Source organism: Anser brachyrhynchus, assembly GCF_964034855.1.
Source record: "Anser brachyrhynchus genome assembly, chromosome: W".
In the NCBI taxonomy this organism is placed as follows: domain Eukaryota; kingdom Metazoa; phylum Chordata; class Aves; order Anseriformes; family Anatidae; genus Anser; species Anser brachyrhynchus.
The window spans coordinates 25,020,066-25,040,307 of NC_137704.1; the positions used below are offsets into that span (position 1 = coordinate 25,020,066).

The 20,242-nt window shown below is 51.8% G+C and overlaps 3 protein-coding genes and 1 long non-coding RNA gene across 12 annotated transcripts in view; all 4 read right to left on the reverse strand.

Moving 5' to 3' along the window:
• The window catches only part of DYM (dymeclin), a 105,785-nt gene extending 104,843 nt beyond the window's left edge, over positions 1-942 (reverse strand). For 3 of the 6 annotated variants that reach the window (XM_080572223.1, XM_080572228.1, XM_080572229.1), the window contains exon 1: positions 708-846. The gene's annotated coding sequence lies outside the window, so the exon portion shown is untranslated. The other 3 variants (XM_080572224.1, XM_080572225.1, XM_080572226.1) reach the window with 3 other exon arrangements.
• A 2,870-nt stretch (positions 943-3,812) lies between these two features.
• Positions 3,813-7,230, reverse strand: LOC308184838 (UPF0729 protein C18orf32 homolog). 4 transcript variants are annotated; one of them, XM_080572421.1, is made up of 3 exons: positions 7,129-7,230; positions 5,227-5,479; positions 3,813-4,626 (listed from the first exon to the last, which is right to left on the reverse strand). In XM_080572421.1, the coding sequence occupies exons 2-3, from the start codon at positions 5,452-5,454 to the stop codon at positions 4,552-4,554; spliced, it is 303 nt and encodes a 100-aa protein (XP_080428547.1). In that variant the 5' UTR covers positions 5,455-5,479; positions 7,129-7,230; the 3' UTR covers positions 3,813-4,551. The 4 variants fall into 4 exon arrangements, with proteins under 4 accessions (XP_080428547.1, XP_080428549.1, XP_080428548.1 ...); XM_080572423.1 differs by having other exon boundaries at positions 7,157-7,222; XM_080572422.1 differs by having other exon boundaries at positions 5,227-5,482; positions 7,129-7,206.
• Positions 7,231-7,334: 104 nt separating this feature from the next.
• Positions 7,335-10,696, reverse strand: RPL17 (ribosomal protein L17). The gene is made up of 7 exons (XM_080572372.1): positions 10,624-10,696; positions 10,205-10,257; positions 10,076-10,116; positions 8,850-8,984; positions 8,493-8,591; positions 7,770-7,961; positions 7,335-7,429 (listed from the first exon to the last, which is right to left on the reverse strand). The coding sequence occupies exons 2-7, from the start codon at positions 10,242-10,244 to the stop codon at positions 7,382-7,384; spliced, it is 555 nt and encodes a 184-aa protein (XP_080428498.1). The 5' UTR covers positions 10,245-10,257; positions 10,624-10,696; the 3' UTR covers positions 7,335-7,381.
• A 5,524-nt stretch (positions 10,697-16,220) lies between these two features.
• LOC308184874 overlaps positions 16,221-20,242 on the reverse strand; it is an 8,384-nt gene continuing 4,362 nt past the window's right edge. Inside the window, exon 3 of the long non-coding RNA XR_013942983.1 lies at positions 16,221-18,234. This is a non-coding gene — a long non-coding RNA (uncharacterized lncRNA). The remainder of the gene's footprint in view (positions 18,235-20,242) is intronic.

Here is a 20,242-nt window from a genome sequence, read left to right on the forward strand (position 1 = left end):
TTCACCAGCCAGCAAGCAGGATCTCTGACTCTCAACACCTTCCTCACACAAAAGGAGGAGGATTCTTATATTCACGAGGCTTAACAAACCCGCAAGCCCCACTGCCAGTCATCGGCACACTAAAACCACCCTGGGATCTTCCTGGCCGTCAGATAAAATCACAAAGCCATCTAAGCTTAGCATTCGTTTGTTACATATGTATTTTTTCCTCTTGAACTGATCGCACGAGGTGCAGCGCCAGGAAAGCACCAGAGCAGGATCTGGCCAGGGGCTTCCCCTGATACAGCAGCAGGGGTGTAAAAGGGAACAGCTCGGGGAGAGCACGCAGCGGGGCCTTCCTCAGCACTCTGCGATCCAAGCAGCGACAGCAGTTTTTAACTCACCCCAGCTGGATCAACTTTGCCGCTTTTTGCTCGGAAAGGGGTAAAATTAGGGATTACATAACACAGTGCCCTACAATTAGGGAAACAAGACCCGGCAAAGCAGGGGCTCCTCTCTGCTCCCGTGCCTTCAAGAAGCGTTCACTGTAGGAAATAAGAGCACTGTACCACTGCAGACAGCTCAGACCGCCACAAGTGCAGCCCAGCACCTTACCCTCAGCGCCGGCGATGCCAGGAGGCAGATTTGGGCGCCGGGAGCCCCGCTACGCCCCGCGCTAAATATACCTGGGGAGATTCTGGTTATCAGGAACCCAGCACAAAACACACCTGGATACGGAACGCAGCGGCGCTGGGCGCGAAGCCGAAAACACGAAGGGAATGAACGCGGCTCCCGGGCGGCCCCTCACGGCCCCCTCAGGGTCCCCTCAGGGTCCCCTCACGGTCGCGCGCCCCCCCCCCGGCGCACGCGCGCACCCACCGCCGCCGCTCTCGGCCTTCCACGTCGCCACCGCCTCCCCGCCGCGCATGCGCGCGGGCCGACGAGGAGGGAGGGGGGGACTGGCGCGGCGCGGGGTACGCCGGGAAATGTAGTTTTCGGCAGGGAGCTGCGGGGGCAGGGCCTGGAGGGCTGTAGACCCAGTAAAATCAAAAGCAGTACAGAACCGCCCCCCACCAGTAATTTCTGCTGCCCCCAATAATTTCTGATGCTCCTTGGGTGGAGTTTACCGGGCCTATAAACACGTCCGAATAAAGCTCGCTTTGCACCACATCCACGGCAGCCTTTGGAGGCCGCTCGCGCCCCGCTTTTACCTCACAAAACCTCCTACGGTTGCACATTCAGGCCCTTAAGATGCTGAAAACTTAGCAAGATAAAGCTTTTCGAACTTTAGTTTACGCTTTTTGAACATATTTGGAATATCGTGGAGGTGCGCTTCACCGAATGGCAGAGGTCAGGAGGGAGCTCTGACTTCATCCAGTCCAGCCCCAAAATTAATTTTATTTAAGTCCTGAGCATCCAAGTACCTCCACGAACCACACAGAAGGCACCACGTCACACCTAGACCTCCCCATAGCAGAAAAAAAAATTAATGGCTGGTTTGAATTTAAGATTTTTTTCAGGTTATTTTCAAGCAAGTGGTTTGCAAGTGGATTTCCTGATCCATCCCCAACAGTATCTGAACCAGCCCAGACAGCCCTAGCACTGGAGACCTTAGAGCTAGATTTGCACAAGTGGTTTGGTGCCTGAAGTTGCCTAATTTACTATTTTCTAAAAGTCTTCGGTGGAAATGAAGCTGATACCTCGCTTTACTAAATTCTGGTAGACATCCAACTGCTACCACAACGTGCCTAAATCCATTCGTAAATCTTGCTTCTACTGAATAAGATGCAGAACTCTTCTCAGTGAAATTTCCTTGATATTTGTACTCTCATTTCAGAACCTCCTTCTTTTTTCTCTGCTTTTCTTAAATATAACTTTGCATCGCAGCAGATGACCTCCTGCACCCTTGCCCAGCTTCAGGATGTAAAAGCAGGCAGTTTGTTTCTTTCACCTGTTTTTCACATTATTTTTTTTTTGCTAAACTATTAACAGTGCAATAGGACTATTGACCTATTCGTGGAAAAGAATAGGAACAGATTTGCAACAGCCTTCCTGTCAAGACTTCTAGTGAATGCCTCATTCAGGCAAATTTTATGCTGTGTATGGCTCACCTGCGTTTAACTGCAGTTACTGGAAGTACAGAAACAACATGCCAGAAAGCACAAGCGGTGTGATTCCAACAAACAAGATGCATTTGCGTTATCTGCCTACTTTGCTTTTTGACAGGCCTTTTTGTACGTGTTTAAATACAGTGCTAAGCATAGAACTAAAAGCCTAGTTCCCACTGCGGTCTGATTTATTATACAGTTTATTTCCTGTATCAGCGATGCATTTGCTTGAGTACTCTCTCTAATAAATAACTCAAAGTAATTATGTACGCTTTATAAGCTGTTTGCATCCGCTTACATTTATGGACGAAAGCAAACTGTAGCAGAGAGGCCTGCAAAGGCTGCTCTGGAGAGCTGAGATAGCAGCAATTTAAACTGGTGCCAATTCGAGTCCCGCCTGAGATGAGTCTGCGCTTGGTGGTTCACACATACTTCGTTTCCCAGCAAGCTGCCACCACGCAGCAAGGTCACGAGATAAAGAAACCAGCACTAACGCTTGCTTTCTTTTTTTTGCCACAAGTATGGAGTAAGCTTCTGGCGTTTTCAAATGAGATGTTTCACCTCAAAATATCATTTCGCTAGGGAAAAAATAGACAGCAGCAGAAGGGAACAAGACGGAGCTCCTTAGTGCAAAATGTTAAAATGAGCCCAAGGACAGCTCTTGCTTTTCTTTGTCATGTTCACAGCTGCTAGAGGTATGTTACACAGTGTATCTGTGAGAAGTTACAGAAATGCAGTTAGTATTATCTTTTATTGCATGAATTATACCACCTGTGCATGCTCAGAGTAACAAAACCAGGTTTTAATATCACCAAGGGATACAGGTCTAGGAGAAAGCTCTATCTGTGAAACGCTGATCAGATGGCGGCTTATGTTCCAAGGGCGTTGCAAAAGCTGATTTCGCAGTAATACAAAATTCGCTCCCTTATAGGGTGGTTTATTAAGGGACAGAAAGCAGCATTAGGCGACATCTGACAAGGAATATTCTCTGAATCAACTCATTACAATGGAAATAGAGCAACAATGGTCCGATACCCAGCCGTGAACATTGCAGACTGATCCACACGGTTTCACAAAAACCGGACAACAGTAGGAAGCAATATTCCTCACCGGAGGCGTCTGACGGGCTTGTCAGGCAAATACTCTGAGCAATTCTTCGGTAGAAGAAAACACAGTTCAAGAACGAACCCGGACCCCGGTGTCAGTTCAAGGACAACAAGTTGCCTCTCACCACTTTAGCGCACGGCCCTTTAACGTGTAACATCAGCCCCTAAACATTTACCAGCTCTTCTTGCTATCATAATACCCTCTAGATACCACCCTCTACGTACTATCCATGAAACATTTCTATAAAAATTAAGGTATGCCCATAGGACTACTTCTGGGAAGGTGATAAATCCTAAACAGCAATCCCAAATCGCTGGAATTTGGTTTTTGTTTTGTGTTTTTTTTTTTTTTGTTGGTTTAATTATTAGTTTGGAATCATTTAGAGAGTCCTCTGGTCTGGCAGAGAGGACAAGGCAGGAATTGTTAGTTCTACTCCTACAAGGCACAGAGGCATCATTTTGGGATGCAATTCGGCACCAGAACACATCTTCCCAGGAGGAGGCATAGGTGGACTCGCTCAGTTCGCTTTGTTTATCGTGAAGTGAGCAGTTTTATGAACCCCTTCAGGCTGGGGACTGTCTGCAGGTTTTCCTAAGAACAACTGTATGAAGCGATTAATTTTTAAATAAAAGCCTGCTTTATTATAATTCAAATTACACAAGCATGTTAAAAGAGATTTTAGTCCTTTTTTTTTTTTTTTTTTTAAAACACAGACCTGCATCGTTTGAAAGCACTGCAACAGAATATAACGCAACAATTCTCCTGCATCACGCACCCGCCGATTCCTTTCAGGAAAGAAAGGCACAACGTTTAAAGGAAAAAAAAAAAGACTTAAAAGTATCAAATCAAGACTTTTGGCTAAGTAAATTTTGCAGATAGCGCAACTCCTTTAGCTCATCTGCAAATTTCACACAGCAGTCTCTATTCCTCATAGCTTGACCGTAACGTTTACGCTGCCGCGATGCAATTAATAGTTCTCTAGCAAGGTCAAGAATAGCTTAGTTTTGAAGTGGAAGAATGAAATATTGCACTCGCATTCCGTGAAACTAAGAAGCAACACGTTTATCTTCCAAAGCTAGCTTAATCCGTAAACTATTTAACCTAATCATGCCCAACAGGTTATAGATGCAAAGTGGTTCCAAGGGAGGGAAATAAAGAATAATTTAACACAGTTTGCAAACATTTTAAATAAGAAATCCGCTAGCTGCCGTTTTAGTGGCAAAAGAGACCTTCTCCTGTACGTGATAAAGGGTTTTATTCAGCTGAAATGTGCAAAGGAGTGTCTCAAAGTGAGAGAAATATCAATCACCAGTTCATATTGGACACCAGGGAATGAAATCCTCATGAATGAATCCCTTTAATCTGTTTTCTTGTCAGAATTTTCTGTGGATCTCTTTGCAGCGATTCCATTTGCAACCCCGTTGCTTTCGAACTGCAAATAAAAGAGAGCACCGTTCAAACGAGACATCAAAACAAAGACCAGAACAGCGACATTTGGGGATGAAAATGACTTTCAGAAGCAAGGCCGGTGAAACCCCATGAAGAAATCTGCCCCAAAAACCAGAGTGATTGCGTTTCTTTATATCTACGTGTGATTATTTGGGGCTGAGGGCAGACACAACCCGTATATATCTCCGCATTTTGTTAGAAGAGATGGATAGTAAACGCACAACTTCAACACACTGAACATTTTCTCCCGTTACGAGTGGCGGAGCTAGCAGAACAGTTACTTTTACTGCTCAAATCCTTACTTCTCGGAAAGAACAGCCAGTTGTTCAACACGTCCGTGTATCTGCAAGCTTCTTCAGAAAACAGGTACGATTCCTGTCCTTCCAAGACTTCCCAGCAGCAGTCCTGGAGCAACTGCTATTGCTGGCTAGCTCAGTACGGATGGCTCCCTTTTATATGACTACTGCCACAAAAACTTCTCTAAAAACACCCAACTACCCGCTCTTTTGTGGCGCCCACCCCACACTATTATCAGGTGCTCTACCTGGACTTTCCCTCCTTAGCTTAAAGGCATTAATCTTACTTTGTAAATTCCAGGCTCATCCTCCTTATCTCTTTCGCTGGCTGAAGGTGCCCGTGGATTTCCAGCACCGCCTCCTTGCCCTTGTTTCGCGGCTGTCGTTTCTTGCACGGCTTTCTTGGGCCACACGCGCTTAATGAAAGGTGCGATGACGGGATAGATGTAGGGCTCCAGGAATTTCTTGTAGACCCAGAGAAGGACCGGAATGACGATACAGGGAATGCACACCATGGCTTCCTCTTGTTCCGGGACAAAGCTGCTAGAAAAACAACTTCAGATTACAGTTTCTGTATGCAACGAGCTAAGAAAAAGTCTCACGAAAGGATTTTGGTTATTGTTTAAGCAGAAAAGATTCTTTAACAATAGATCTTTGAAGTTTCAAAAACGCTGCCATTATTCCTTGAGAACAGCTGCACGTTCCAACGTTATAAAGTCCTCAGGAACAATAAGGCCAACATTCCTGGCATCTTAACAAAAAAGAACAAGGTTTGCTATTAACTCATCACCCCTACAGCTGGAAGTTTGAAAGACATTCAGAAAATCAAAGTTTTTGCTTAAGCCAAACTAAAAAAAATGTAAGCAGTGATCTGAAGATACTAGCCCAGTTCTCCCACCCGGATCCTCCCAGATCTCCCACCAATCCAGTAATAACTAGCCAAACTATCAGAAAATCAATCCTTCCCTTTCTCTCAAACCCTGGAAGTAATTTTCGAAAACAGTGCCTCGAGGTCTGCGATGAAAAAAGCAGAAAAGCAAAGTACAGGCAGGGAAAGGTGCAACGGGGAGAGGGAGCACTTAAATAGGACCAGAACTGTCCCTTTCAGTGGCGATGACCTGTTAGATGTGCGAAGCCCCGCTGCACGTTTGCCCTTCACATTCTCCCTTTCTAGGCCACCCACATCTGAATTCTTACATTAAGACACAAAATAAAAGGGAAAAATCTGCGAAGAGGGAAAGGGCAGATCCTCTTTTGGGATCCTCGCTTTGCTCTTCCCAAACTGCCCTAGCCAAGCGTAGCCCCACGCCCTGGGAACATCAGTTCCAGTTGACTGCTTCCAAGCGGAGTTTTTGCCTCTTCAGACGTAGTTTTACAGGAGCCGAGTCTCCAAAGGCAGAACGCAACCTTGAGAAAATAGGAACGAGGTAAACCATGAAAGCCCTTTGAAAAGATTTATGCGCTCTCTCTTCTAGAACTTCCTAGATGTTAAATCTTCTGTGCGATGCTGAGGATTCAGCCACTAGCTGAAGAACGGGCAGGGGGGAATCAACAGTGGCTGCCTCTCCAAGACTGAGAGTCTGTGCAGCCACTGTGTACCACGCGTCCAAGCTAAAAAATAAGTCCCACCTCTGCCAGATACAGAAGAAAGTTCTGGTGTTTTAGTTCCAGCGGCTAACGTATTGAAACGTTTTTTCCCCCAACCTTCTCCGTGATGCCGTTGTGCTGTTGGCAGGGTTAATTTTTAGGAAAAAAGAATACCAGAAGGGCAAACGGTGAGATGTCAATAGCAGGCTTTGCTCCTTTGTGATACAGGCTTTTGTTTCTCCCCAAACCACCCCACGTTCGAGTCAGCGCAGAGAACAAGCGTGACACTGCAACTACAAGCACGTTCGCTCTTTTTTGTTCCCCGCGTTTGATTTGCTGGGTTGTCACCCATTTTTACGCAAACACAAAAAAGGCCGGGTACACGAAGGGCTCCATTGACCCCCTTAAGGCCGAGCCGGCCCAGCCCGGTTACCTCACGCGGCCCATCCATCCCCGCGGTGTTTCCTTCCCCTAGGCCAGCCCCCAGCCGCCGTTACACGGCCGAGCCCCGGCTCCCGCTGCCTTTAACCCCCTCCCCTCTCCCCAAGCCCTGCAGACGAACGGCGTCGCGGAGGCTCGCCCGACAAACCGCCCCCCCTCACCTCAGACCGCAGCTCCCCCCGTCCTCACCGCGCCGCGCCGCCCTCCCTACTGCCGCCGCACCGGAAGCAGCCCCCGCACTTCCGGCGCACGCCCCTCGCCCGCCCCGCCCAATAGGAGGCGCCGCGCGCGTCACGTGCCCCGGGCGTGGCGTCACGGCGGCGTGACGTCACGCAGGTGACGTCATAGGCACAGACAGGACACGGGGTGGGTGCGAGCAGAGCTTTATTTGGGGTCCGGGGGGGGGTGGGAGGGCTACTCCCGGGCCATCAGCTTCTGCTTCTTCAGCTTCTTCTGGGAGATCTGCAACGGCAAAGAGCGCAGGGTCAGCGGCGTTGCCTCCCCAGCCCCCCGCGGGCATCATTTTACCAATTCCCGCCATCGTTTGGGGCCTCCTCGCGCCGCGCCCCTACAGGGAAACGTCCCCGTCCCCCCAACCCCAAAACCCGGCACACACCCCTCGCTTCTCATCCGAATCTTGGGATCGATACCAAGGTTGCTCAGAATTCGTGTCATTTTTTTTTTTCACTGGTATTCCAAAGGTGTCCTAAGGTACGTCCTCACAGCAACCCTCCTGTCCCAAAAACGCCTCGTTACCTAATCCAGGATCCTGAACGCCATCAGGGAACGCGCCCCTTGTTACCTTTTTCTTCTGAGCCACCTCTTCTTCCGGCTTGGGGACGATCTGCTCCTTCTCGGTGAGGATCATCTCGATGTGGCAGGGGGAGCTCATGTAGGGGTTGATCCTCCCGTGAGCTCTGTAGGTGCGCCGGCGCATTTTGGGAGCCTTGTTCACCTGGATGTGCTCGATCACCAGGGAATCCACATCGAGTCCCTGCGCGGGGGGGAACAAAAACAAGGTGCCGCGACTTGATTCGCTCCGCAACTAACTTGTGCGGCAGAACCGTGACACCGCAAGTCAGGGAAGCGCAGGGCTATCCCCCCGCGTGTCACGGCCAAGTTACATCGCGCTGATGGCTCAGCAAGAAACGATTATTTCACGGTCATTCCAAAGGTGTCCTAAGATCGTCATCACCGCCATCAGAATCGCCAAAGAAAGTGCTGAGTGCGCTGCAAAGCTACAGACTGACCAGGAGCCCACGGATCGTGCTTTCGGGGGATTTTAGGAGCTTGCTCCCCCACCACACACACTCCCAATAGTTGACAGCCATCCACCTGTGAAAAACTAACTCCTTTTTACCTCAAAAAAAACGCACGCAGCGGAATTCAACCAGCAAACCAAACCCTCTAGGCCCCGCTTTCAACCACAAAGCGAGTCCTTTGGACTTCTGAGCACCGAGTTCAGGTGCACGAACGCGCACGGCCACACGAACAAGGCGCGTTTAATAACATCTGCTCGGCCCACCTTGAGCTCAGCATTGCTCTCTGCGTTTTTGAGCATGTGCAGCAGGAACTCCGCGCTTTTCTTGGGCCAGCGTCCCTGTGTCCAGCCCCACTGCTTGGCCTGTAAGGAAAAAAAAAAAAAAAGAGAAGCGGTTTTGTCCCAGTACGACACAACTTACCCTTTTACATGATATTAGTTTGTCATTATGTGTCCTTTCACTTCGATCGCTCAGAAAACTGATTTCTTTTCACGTTGAATCCAAAGGTGTCCTAAGAAAGTCATCACCGCAATCGAAGCGAACGGTTCTACACCTCGCACAAGAGCGAGCCGAAATAATTAAGATCAATGCCCTCGCCACGTTTCCACACCAGCCCTCACCTGGGCGCATCTACCAACTCCTCCGTTGTAGCGACGGAAGGGCACGCACTGCTTCTTCAGGGTCACGTCCTTCAGGTACTTGGTGGCCTTGCGGATGTGCATGCCCTTGATGGCCTGGGCAGTCTCGCGAGTGTTCTAGCAAGAAAAATAAAAACACACGGTGAAAGCTCCTCTTAACACTTCTTTCCACGTTACAACGGGAGTAAAAGCACTGGATTTTCACCTTTCTTTTCCTTTCTCCAAGGAAAGAGGCAATCACTCTTTTTTACTACAAGCTCAGTTCAAAAGAAGCCACCAAAAAAAGTACAATCAGCAACTTTTTTTTTGCTACCTACAATTCTTCGTATGACCCCCATTACTGAGTTCACAACTCTGTGATGCCTTTATTGGTTTTTTTACCCAGAGCTTTCCAACCAGCAAATTTAAAATTGAGGATTTACACTTATCATAGCTCCCTCTTTGGCCACTAACCCAAAAAAACGGAAGCCTGAATGATTAAATTCCTGTCAAGATATCCAATATGGCACCTCACAGGTAAACACAAGCTATACAAACAAGCTACAAAATTTAATGTCTGTGTAAAGGGATTAAAAAAAGAGGGAATGAAAAGCATCAAAAAGAAAAATCAAGGATAAGTTATTGGTGCTTAAGAAAGTTACTCTTGGATTTTTGCACTTAATATACGATTGTAACAGAAGAACAAACCAAATTAAATGAAAGCTCTTCTCACCTGCACTATATAACACTCAGCAGAAAAGCATATTCTCAGCTTCGTTTCCATGATTAACCCAAATTACTCTTATATTCACTGCTGCACCTAGGGGTTTTCCAGAGCAACGTATGAACCCGTATCACTATTCATGCCGAACGCTTGCTGCCATACTTCTCGACCACTAAAATGACAGGATTAGCAGGGAGATCCTTCCCAACATCGAAGCAGGCAGTGAGAAAAAGGAAACAAATCCCTAATTCTAGTCTTAATTCCTCCTGCTAACTTCCCTCCAACTGCCTCTTTCCTTTTCTATTAGCTCTATTAGGCAGCAAACTAAGAGAAGACCATCTTATTTTTCTGTTCCTGCGGATAAAGGTCATTACGAGCAGCTTGAGCACACGCAGGCCGTAACCTACACCACCCCACTTCATAAACTACAGAATAACACGGGAAAATAAAGGTTATCTCCTTCCAAAACCCAGCTTGGGTTTCCCACCACGCGCGGGCCACGTACCTTGAAGTGCACTCGCAGGTTGGAGCCCCTGGACTTGCATGCTGCGGAGGGAAGAGACCAACTTCTGAAGTGAAAAAGCGAACGATTTCAGGGAGTAATACGGCAACAAGAGATCAGAGAACAACTCACACTTCGTGGGGTTCTCCGGATCCAGCGAGTAGCGGACCATTTTGGGAGCTCAACTGCGGGGAAGCAGGGAGAGAAATCATACTGGGTTTCTAACACGGACAAGCAGAAAACAGAACGCTTTCCTCACAACCGACGGCTAGCTGACAAAGCCCCTCAGAGATAGATTTTCTTTCCACAATTAAATCCAAACGTGTCCTCCCCCCCCCCCCCCCGCCCCGCAGCCTCAGGGCCCGCTCCCCCCTCACAGCCCCGGCACCTCCGCGCTCCGCCATCTGCGGCGCCAGCGCCGCAAACGCCGATGGCAGCCAGCGGGCCGAGGCGCCCCCGCGGCCCCTCATGGCCTCCCCGGGCTGCCCGTGGCCGGGACGGGGCCGGATGGAGGCGGATGGCGGCGGATGACGAGCCCACGGCGTCCTCACCTCAGGGCGGCGGCGGGGAAGAGGAAGGGCGGCGCCTGGCGGGGGGCGGGGAGGGCCGCGGGGCCGCTCTCGCGAGACAACGCGCGGGGTCTCGCAGGTCTATCGTGGGCGTGGGCTTTGTCGCGACAGGGCTCCGCGCCACCCAAAAACCAGACCCTGGGTCTGAGAGCGGTGTCCAAACGCTGCTTGAGCTCCCTGGGGAGCCTGGCCCAGTGCCCGGGCACCTCTGGGTGCAGAGCCTCGCCCTGGCGCCCAGCCTGACCCTCCCCTGCCCCAGCTGTGAGGGTTCAAGTCGTGGTTTTGCGCTGAAAAATTCCGCCCTTCGCGCATATCCAGAAGCGATCGTGCGGGCATAACAGTGGGGAGGGTGTTAAGCAGTTAAAGGGGAGGTCCCACTGTCCCAAAATAAGGAGGATAGCTGAGAAAAACAGGACGAGCGGTGTGAAATCAGTAAAAACAAAAAATCACGGGCCCTCTAGTCATGACGGAAGAAGGGAAGAAAAAAAAGGGGGAGAGAGTAATGGTTAGCCAAATAAAATTGTACATATTTGGGCCCCTCAGTACAATAAGGACATTGAGGTCCTGAAGCATGTGCAGAGAAGGGCTGTGAAGCTGGTGAAGGGTCTGGAGCACAAGTCCTGTGAGGAGCAGCTGAGGGACCTGGGGTTGTTTGGTCTGGAGAAGAGGAGGCTCAGGGCAGACCTTATTGCTCTCTGCAACTACCTGAAAGGAAGGGGTCGGCCTCTTCTCACCCATAACTGGCGATAGGACCAGAGGGAATGGCCTCAAGTTGCGCCAGGGGAGGTTCGGGTTGGAAATGAGGAGACATTTCTGTCAGAAAGAGCAGTCAGGGATTGGAACGGGTTGCCCAGGGAGGTGGTGGAGTCACCGTCCCTGGGGGTGTTCAAGGAGAGGTTGGACGTGGTGCTTAGGGACATGGTTCAGTGGGTGACATTAGTAGCAGGGTGATGGTTGGACCAGATGTTCTTGGAGGTCTCTTCCAGCCCTGACGATCCTAGGATTCTACACCCAGGGTTGCCCTGTTTCAGGAAGCGTGCAGGTCCTTTGCCTATTGTGGGGCAAGTGACACCCAAGGCCCACTCGTGGCTGCACAGCCCCATGTCTTAGCCTGAGATGTAAAAATAAAATGTTTCTGTGCATAAATGATCGTGCCCGTGTCTGTGTGGGTACGTGCACCCAGGCATGGACCTGTTACGGGCTGCCCCCGGCTGGAAGCACGGTTCCACAAAATGGCGCCAGGCCCAGCACCCTGAGGTGCTTCAGGGCAACCCAGGTGCTGCACCTGAGGGTGACAGGGAGGTGGCCCCTGCACTCCGTGCCCTGGCCATGGCGGGCTTGTCCCACCCCTTGTAAAATCACCTACTGGCGAACAGAGAGAGAGAACAAACTTGCCCCAGGGAAGGGGCATGGAGAGCAGTGCCTCAGCTGGGCTCAGCACCCAAAATCAGCGGGTGTTAAAATGAAAGGCTCATTTTCAGGGCAGGGGCTAAATCCCCTCGGTCCGCCTGTACCATGTTTGGGTAATTCCTACTGTCCTTAACCCTCTTTCACTTCTGGGAGCTTCTGCTACCTCCTGCCAGTGCCTTTGCCCCATAAGCAGGACAACAAGAAGAGGGCGAGATCGGATGCATGGAGAGGCAGTGCAGGAGGTAAAATGGAGGACCTTGAGTTTCACTCATCACCTCAGCGTTATATTTAGGGGCGAGAGGCACCACATTCACCTTCATGCCATGGGGTTAACTGCCTCTGTTGTAGGGTTTGGCGCTCGAGCCATGCTGGCCAACAAGTGGCTTTTGTTTCTTTACTCGGTTAAGACAGATGGACTGGAGAGTCTTTGCGGTCTAGGCTGGGCCTTGCAGAGGCCACCACATAGTGGAGACTGTCTCCAAGTAGATTTGTTGCCAAAGACATCTCTTAAATGCAAGGTGTGATTAAACCCAATGGCTAATTAGGCCACATCGATTGTTTACATCACTACATTCGCACCAGATTTGCGACTGAAGGAATTACAAAATTGCCCTGGCAGGTTCCTTGCTAAGCAGGGAAGACATCTGTTTTATTCAGGAAAGCAAAGCCTGGTCAGCTGAGCAAAGAAAGACACAGTCAAACCGATTTTTCTAACCCTCAGGCTAAGGCCAGGGTTGGTAGATCAATTCGGTGAGGCTGAAGCAAGTCTAAGTGCTGCAGCTAGATGGCAGGCTAGGATGAGAATAGAGAGCAGGGACACCACATAGCATAAAAGAAAAAAAAAAAAGAGATCAAGACTCATATTTATGAATCACAACTGGTATTTACAGCAGCATTATAAAAAAGTAAAATATATATTTTTTAAATCGAACCTTTATGTGTTAATAGAAAATGTGTTTCTTATTTTAGGTTGTGTTTGAAACTAGAACTGCTCGGGAAGTTGACCAAACCGCTTTTCAGTGAAACGAAAACATCTCCTGAAAGCGGTACCCAGCTACAGCAAAATGCTTAGTAAGAAAAGTTTGATGGAAGAAGGGAAAAAAACATCGATCTGCTGTCCAGGCACCTCCCTGGTGTGAGAGAGGTCCGGGTTAAACTCTGTTTAGATTAAGCAGGCAGAGCAAGAGCCTACTGCCCATGTGAATGCTCAGACCACTGGGATATTTTCAGATCTCTTCTTTAGCGCTAATAAACTCCAAAGCTTTGAGGCTAGGATTTCGCCCAGATGGGATGCGGAAAATATTTGAACTATCACAAATATTTACACGGATGGGAAGCGTAGAGCTGTAATTTTAACTGCAGTTCGCCGTTCACCTGCCTTAAAAGGTTCCTTTTACTTTGCTGTCGAGGAGATGCTTCCTGCATCTTCTCTTACAGCTGCAACGTCTCCGAGTAACTTGGTAAGCACCGACCTCAAAGCTGGGAACCTCGCAGCACTGCTGGGGTATGGGCAGATATTATTTCTTCGGTTTATGTGTGAGATTCCTGTGAAGAAAAAGACTTAGAAGCCCGTTTAGAAGCCACGCAGCAGGTCAGTACACACACCAACCTCAGCGCAGTGGCAATGTGAAGGAAGATCAGCATTGTCCAAATACACACGCGACAGCCTTTCTAAGCCAAGTATTACTAGAGAAAAACAGACTCATGACTTTGAGGAACAATAAAAATGGAAGAAGATATCTCAGAGATGAGTTTCGACACTTCCTTAGTGTCTCGGTTTCCTTTTCTGTGGAAGAAAAATGGTAGTGTTTCCAGGAGCACTAAGTGTCCAGATGTGATAAACAAAAACTAGCAAAAAGTGAGGTCCTCAAGCACTGCCAGGGCCTTCCCCGCCATCCTGTGGGAATCTCCGCTCACAGCCGGCACGAGTGCAACTCTCCTCCGTCATTACTTCTGCTCTCCATGGGGAAGGAAACCAGCATTTCCACGGGAAGCACCTTTACAGGCAGCTTCTCAGCAGCAGAGCGCAGGAGCAATGGGCCACCCAGAGAAAGCCGGAAGGGAGATGAGAAAAATAAGCAGCTGGCGCATGACGGGAATCATCCCGGGGTCATTCATCAATCGAATCCAAAGCAAACAGGGCACGTTTTCTGTCACTTACGCTTTCTGTTTCCCCAGGATGTAACTGTTCACGATCGGGGCTGCTGAGGGCTTGCGGCGGTGGCAGCGCAGAGGTAGGAACTTCGGCAAGGGGCATCAGGAAATGAGGTGCATGCTTTCTTCTTCGTCGGGAGGTTGACAGCTGCTCGCAGAGGCAGCCTAGCAGATAGCTAGCGCTGAGATCAGGACTGAGGCAGCTGAGCGCGTGTCCTCAGAGAGAGCTTTTGGATCCTAAGCAGAAAGGTTTTGGCACCTAAGTCCAAAATCGTGTTCCTTGAAACTCCTGCATAAGGGGCAGCTGTCTCCTGATCCTCCTGGAATCCAAACTCTGTAGGATTTAGCCTTAAACTCCCCTGGTGCCATCCCTCTTGGCTCTCCTGCCCGTACCGCCCAGCCCTGGTGACTCAGCCTTGCGCTGCGTACGCCCGACTTCACTCAGCAGACGTCGAAATAAAGATCCAACTGTTCAGCTCCTTCACGTTTGGGAGCTCCTGGTGGTCACATCCTCCTGGGAAGGCGGTGGCGTGGTGGCCACGGCGTGCTCCCGGGACGCGAGACCCACTTTTGCTTTCCTTCCCTTGAGAGGATTCAAAGCCACGTCCTAACCGCGAGGCTCTTCTGGGGCAAAGATGTTCCCACCCTTCCTGCTGCGGGTTTTCTCCTGAGCAGCACGCAGCCTGCGTGGGGGCAGCAGTTCCTAAATTACTGATTTCAGCCCAGGAGGGGCTGCGCTAAAATCCCTCTGACCGATAGCTCCGGCGGGGCTCGTTGGCCGAGCTGAACTCTGGCTCTCAGAAACCCACCACGTGCCTGCTGTGCTGCAGGAGGGGTTTCTGACCCGCTCCTCGCACAGGAAAGGAAGCTAATTCCTCAGACTTGCCGTAGCTCTCTTGGCGTTTATCTTACAGCCGCAGCTTGCGGAGCCCGAGGGTTACGCGGGGATAAGAACCGCCGTTCGCAAAAAATCGCATGCGAACGGGTTGCTTGCCCTAACGGTTAAGCAGGAAAACCTGAAGACAGAAAGCACCCAATACCGATTTGAAATGGAAACCTGCTTGAACGCTGGAGCTGGAAGCTGCTGAAGGCTTTGCAGCCTTCCCACAGCTGCCTGCACCTTCTCCCTGAGCTCCTGAGATATTAAAGAAGAGACGTGATGCTTCTGGAGGGGGCTAAAAGTCCCTCGCTTTCAAATCAAATCCATAATACGCCTTATACACATGTGTGTCGAAATATATATATGAAATACGTATTGTATAATAAATGTAAGTTAAATATAATTATATATTCACGTGTTTTTATATGTATGTGCGTGTTTTAACGTACAGCTATGTATGTGTATGAATCCTCACGTATCATCTGAAACACGGGAATGGCTGGAATGCTTTTGCTTCCCCGTGAGTGCTCCTAAGGGGAGGTCCTTTACAAGGACAGGTGAGCTCCGCCGTCCGTTTCTGTTGCGCGCGTCCTGTCCCCAGTCCAGGGTGAGGAAACAGCCCCCGGAGCGCGGCGTCACGACGGCTGAGCTCCTGTCCCGACCGTCACCGCTGCTGAGGGGTGACGCAGCGGCACAGCACCTTCCCCGCGCTGCTGGGGACCAGCCAGGAACCCCGGGTGAGACAAAAAGGAAACAGCGAGAGGTGAGGCCGTAACACTCAACGATCGTTGGTGTGTTATCCAAGAGCGACGGGTTCATCCACCCCCCCCCCCCGCGCGCCCAGATAGGAGGCAATCGCCGGTAAAACAAACCTCCCGTGCGATCGAATAACCTTGTAGCCGAAGTCGGTGTTTATCCGATGCATCCCCTGCCGGCAAAGCATTTACGCAGGTTGTGCAGGTCTGTGACTGCGCGTTCCTGGCTTTCGGTGCCGGAAAGGGGATCACCGGCCAATCGCCTCGATGAGAAAGGCAGTAAATAAAGACCTCGCGGAAGCGCTCGGTCAGAAACGCCGTCTGGGATAAATTAAAACCCGGTCCTGCGTTTGCCTGTCTGGCTCATAACCGAGAAATATCGCTTTAAACATCTTTATTTTTTTTTGTTCGTTAACCAAAATCAGCAACGTCGCCCGTGATCTGTGCCCAAAGTTAAGGCACAAATTAAAATGTGGGGATATGTTTGAACGTAAGATTAAAAAAAAAAACACCCTCTAGACCATCTCCATTGACCCGTTCCAACCTCACCTTTTCTGGTGATGTGTGAATCCTGTCCAACACTTCTAAAGCCAAACAAGCTTTGTGCTGCGCGGCAGCCTCAAACTCCAGCCGCTCGTTCCATCTCCGAAGCAAAACCTCCTCCGTTATTCCTTCCTAGCTCCTTCCTGCAGCTACCTCGTTCAAGAGCTCCTCTGGGGTCTCTTCTTCGCCAGCCCTGCGGCCCTCTCCGGTCCGAAGCTCGTGGAGATCTGCTCAAGCCCCCGAGAAGCCAGCTTGGATGACGCCTACGAACCTCCGCAGCGGTTTCAGCCAGCGGGCAGGTTTCTGCTCGTGGCATCACAAACAGCCGCGGCCCTGAACGTCTGTTCCTTTCTTCCAAAACCCCGCTGATGCCTGGTGCAACCCCTCCAGCCTCTTCGCTTATCACGCGGCTGTGTTTTCCCGCGTTCGTTCCTTCGCCTTCCTGTCGGCCGAGATTCTCCCCGCCTTTCCGCCCTGCCGCCTGCAGCGTCTTCCTCTCCGCAACACTCAGGCTTCGATCCTAAATGTCACCTCGGAAGTCGGCCCTCCCTCTTCCAGTCACCCCCTTCCCTTTTGCGACGGCCCTGCCGCAAGCCCCCTCGGTCAACCCTTCCCCTACCCGTCCCGCGCTTACTAATCCCCCGGAGCTGAGCCACCCTACCCCTGGCTCCAGCCTCTCCTCTCCCCCTTCCCAAACTCGGCCTTTTCCAAGCCGGCACGGCCCCGTCACATGCCGGTGCTCGCGGAGGTCACACGATGGGTAGGGACCCGCGGGGCAAGGCTGCGGCGGCGCCCGCTGAGCGGGGGCCCCGCTAGGTAAGCCCACCTCCGGCTGCCACCGTCCCACCGCCCTCGGCCACCCCGTAACTCGATCGGGTGCTGGAGGGGAAGCGATGCCGGCCGCGCGGCCCCGCGGCGGCGTTGGGGTGCGGGGAAGGGGCACCAGGAGGCGGTTTTATGGGGTGAGATGCGCCCATAGCCCAGCCCAGGCAGCTCTGCTCTCACCGCTTCCCTTCTTGCCTGCCCGGGCTCTGCTCGCAGCCCCGGGGGCTGTCTCAGGCTCACGCGGCCTCTCCCTGCTCTCCCCCACACCAAAAAGCCCTCCTCGCTTTGCCAAGCACATAACGGGTACAGAAAAGCCCTCGTGTTTTCCCACACCGTGACCTCGCTCCGTCTGCCCGTCTGTCCTCGGACTGGCGTGAATCGCCTGCGCGTCCCAGGCAGGAACGCAAATACGACGTACTAAGAAATGCCCCGAGCTTTTCTTAATTAATAAGCTTAATAAGCTCTTCCTAATAAGAGCTCGAGCCCACACGCTCGGCAAACACACTAAAAGTTAGGTAATTAGGGGGGGTAAACGGCCAGAGGGTGAAACGAGCCCTGCGGGGGACCGGAGTGCTCGGGGACGTCTCCTCCTCTCCCATGCTCCTACGGCAGACGCTGGGAACACGGGAAAAACGTCCTTAATTTTCATCGAGACGCCGAGGGGGTGAGACTGGGATCAGGGGCGGGCTAGCTGCTGGTTTCTCCCAGGAAAATATGGAAGTCGACGAAAAACAAAGCAAATAACCTTGTCGGCGTGAGAAAAGCTACCAGCCGAGGTAAGCAGGAGGCTCGCTGCGTCTCCGAGGCTAGCTCGAGGCTTTCCCCTGGCTCGGGAAGATCTCGGTGCTGCTGGCTGCTCAAACCTGGGAGGGCAAAAGCCTCAAGGAGCAGAACGCAAAGCAGGGCGCGGAGAACTAAACGATGACCTGACCTTGACGATAGGCACCGGCTTCTTGTGCTGCTTCGTCTTGTGCTGCTTCATCTTGTGCTGCTTCGTCTTGTGCCCCAAAGTGTTTGCCACGCTTTCTGGAAAACAGAAGACAGCACCTAAAGCCTGCGTTTGCGGGTTGAAACACCGGAACAAACACTGTTGGTTTCCACGGAGCTTTACTGAACTAAGTAGCAAATTACGATTATTTTTAATAACTCCTTCTCTTTCTTGTAGGGGAAGCTGAGCGGCACGGTCAGGGTTCCCTCATTTCGGTGCCCATTCGGATTTACAGGACCGGTTTTGAAAGCCTGTGCGCCGCTGGGATAAACGTGAAGCGGATTTGCGTGTGCCCGCAACCAAGCTCTGGACGGCTGGTTTGGGATCCAGGCTGGGAGGTTTCCTGATGATTCTGCCAGGATGGCAGCTCGTGAGGCCTTTTAGAGGGCCATTACCATGCGTTGGTCTCGAAAAGCCCTCCGGGCTGCTGCTGCTACCCGCAGGCTGGGGTCAAGGCAGGCATTTCGGGGGCTAGGAAGACATTTTGGGGCCCAGGAAGACATTTTGGGGCCTAGGAAGACATTTTGGGGGCTAGGAAGGCCCGTCTCCTGCCTGCTCTTCCAGCTCTTCCAGCCTCCTTTCAATCTGAGCACTGAGGACGTTTCCTGACCGCGCTTCCGCTCCCGATCCGGCCACGTATCCCCGCAAATTTAAGGATCCGCTCTGCACATCAGACCCAAACTCCTCTCTGGACTCCGCAGCAGCTCCAGCCCGGCTGGAACAGGGAGGGGACGCACGTGCGGTAGAAAGGCCTTTGGCGCAATTACCCAAAAAAGGTGGTTTTATTTATTTATTTTTAAATGCAGGTGCAGCGTGCTGAGCTCTCTCCGGCTTCCAACGTGCGCTCCCGCTGCGGGGTGGAGGTGCCGTGACGTCCCGCGCGCCATCAGGACAGCCTGGGGGGGATCGATGCAAGGCACGGAGCAAAGGGGGGGGGGGCAAAAAAGAGAGAAAAGTCAGCAGAGAAATCACGTCGCGTTGCTCAAGCGCCTCCGGGAGGGACGGCGCGACGAAAAGGGGGACCCAGAAGAAGAGTTGGTCCCCGACGAAGGGGCCGTGGGTTGAGGGCGGCCGCGTTGGGATCGAAGCCTTCCGGAAACCTCCCCGGGGATGCCCGGAGGCAGGTCCAAAGCGTCCCCTTCCCACCCGGGTGACAACCCTGACAGGAATTAGGGGTCGGCAGCAACGCGGGGGGGGGGGGGAGGATTTACCCTTCGAGGCCCGAACCCCGCGGCCACGTGCTCGCTAAGAACCCAGCGGATTTAACGCGGGACGGGAGGCCCCCGCGCGCAGCTCGGCGGGGTCAGCCGTAAATATTCCCTCACAAGCGAAGGCATTCAGCTAAGGATTACATGGGGGGGGGGGGGGGGGGGCCTTGGCGGTCAAGTAAATTCGCAACTAACGGGACCGTTAAGAGCCAGGCCAGGTTAGCTGCCTCGCCGGCCGCCGTTTTATTCCCCCGGGGGGGAACTCGACAGGCCGTGGCGTAAGAAATCGGCTCGGAAGGATGCGAGGGGGGCTGCCTCCGACCAAAGAGGGCTCCCCGGGGCTCGATCAGCAGCGGGGTAATGCCGCCGGGGCATGTGAGGCGGTTTCGTAACCCGCTGGAGATTAGCCCCTGCTGTAAGCGGGCCTGCCGAGGGCTACGAAGCGGCGGTGGCAGGGCCGCGTTTGAGAGGCTTTAGGAGCGGAGGAGAAGGCTCTCCTCCAGCCCCCCCCCCCCCCCCGCAGCACCTCAGGAAGGAATTAGGCAGAGGGAGCCAAGAGGGAAGCTCACACCGATCCCGTTACGTTGTAGGGGCCTGGGCTGCGGTTTATCATTGAAAAGAAAAGCCGGTTTATAAGTTAAAAAAAAAAAAGAACGAGAGCAATCCCTCTCTTTTTCCCTCCTCGAGCACTCGAGGAGGGAAAAAATGAGCCCTCGACATCTGCTGGGGGATCTCCGGAGCCCCCAACCCCAGAATTGCCCTACCTCGCGGATCTTTGATGTCCGAAGAGGTCTTAAGGGAGCTTATTCGCCCCGGTTTAGCTTTTATCCCCTCTTAC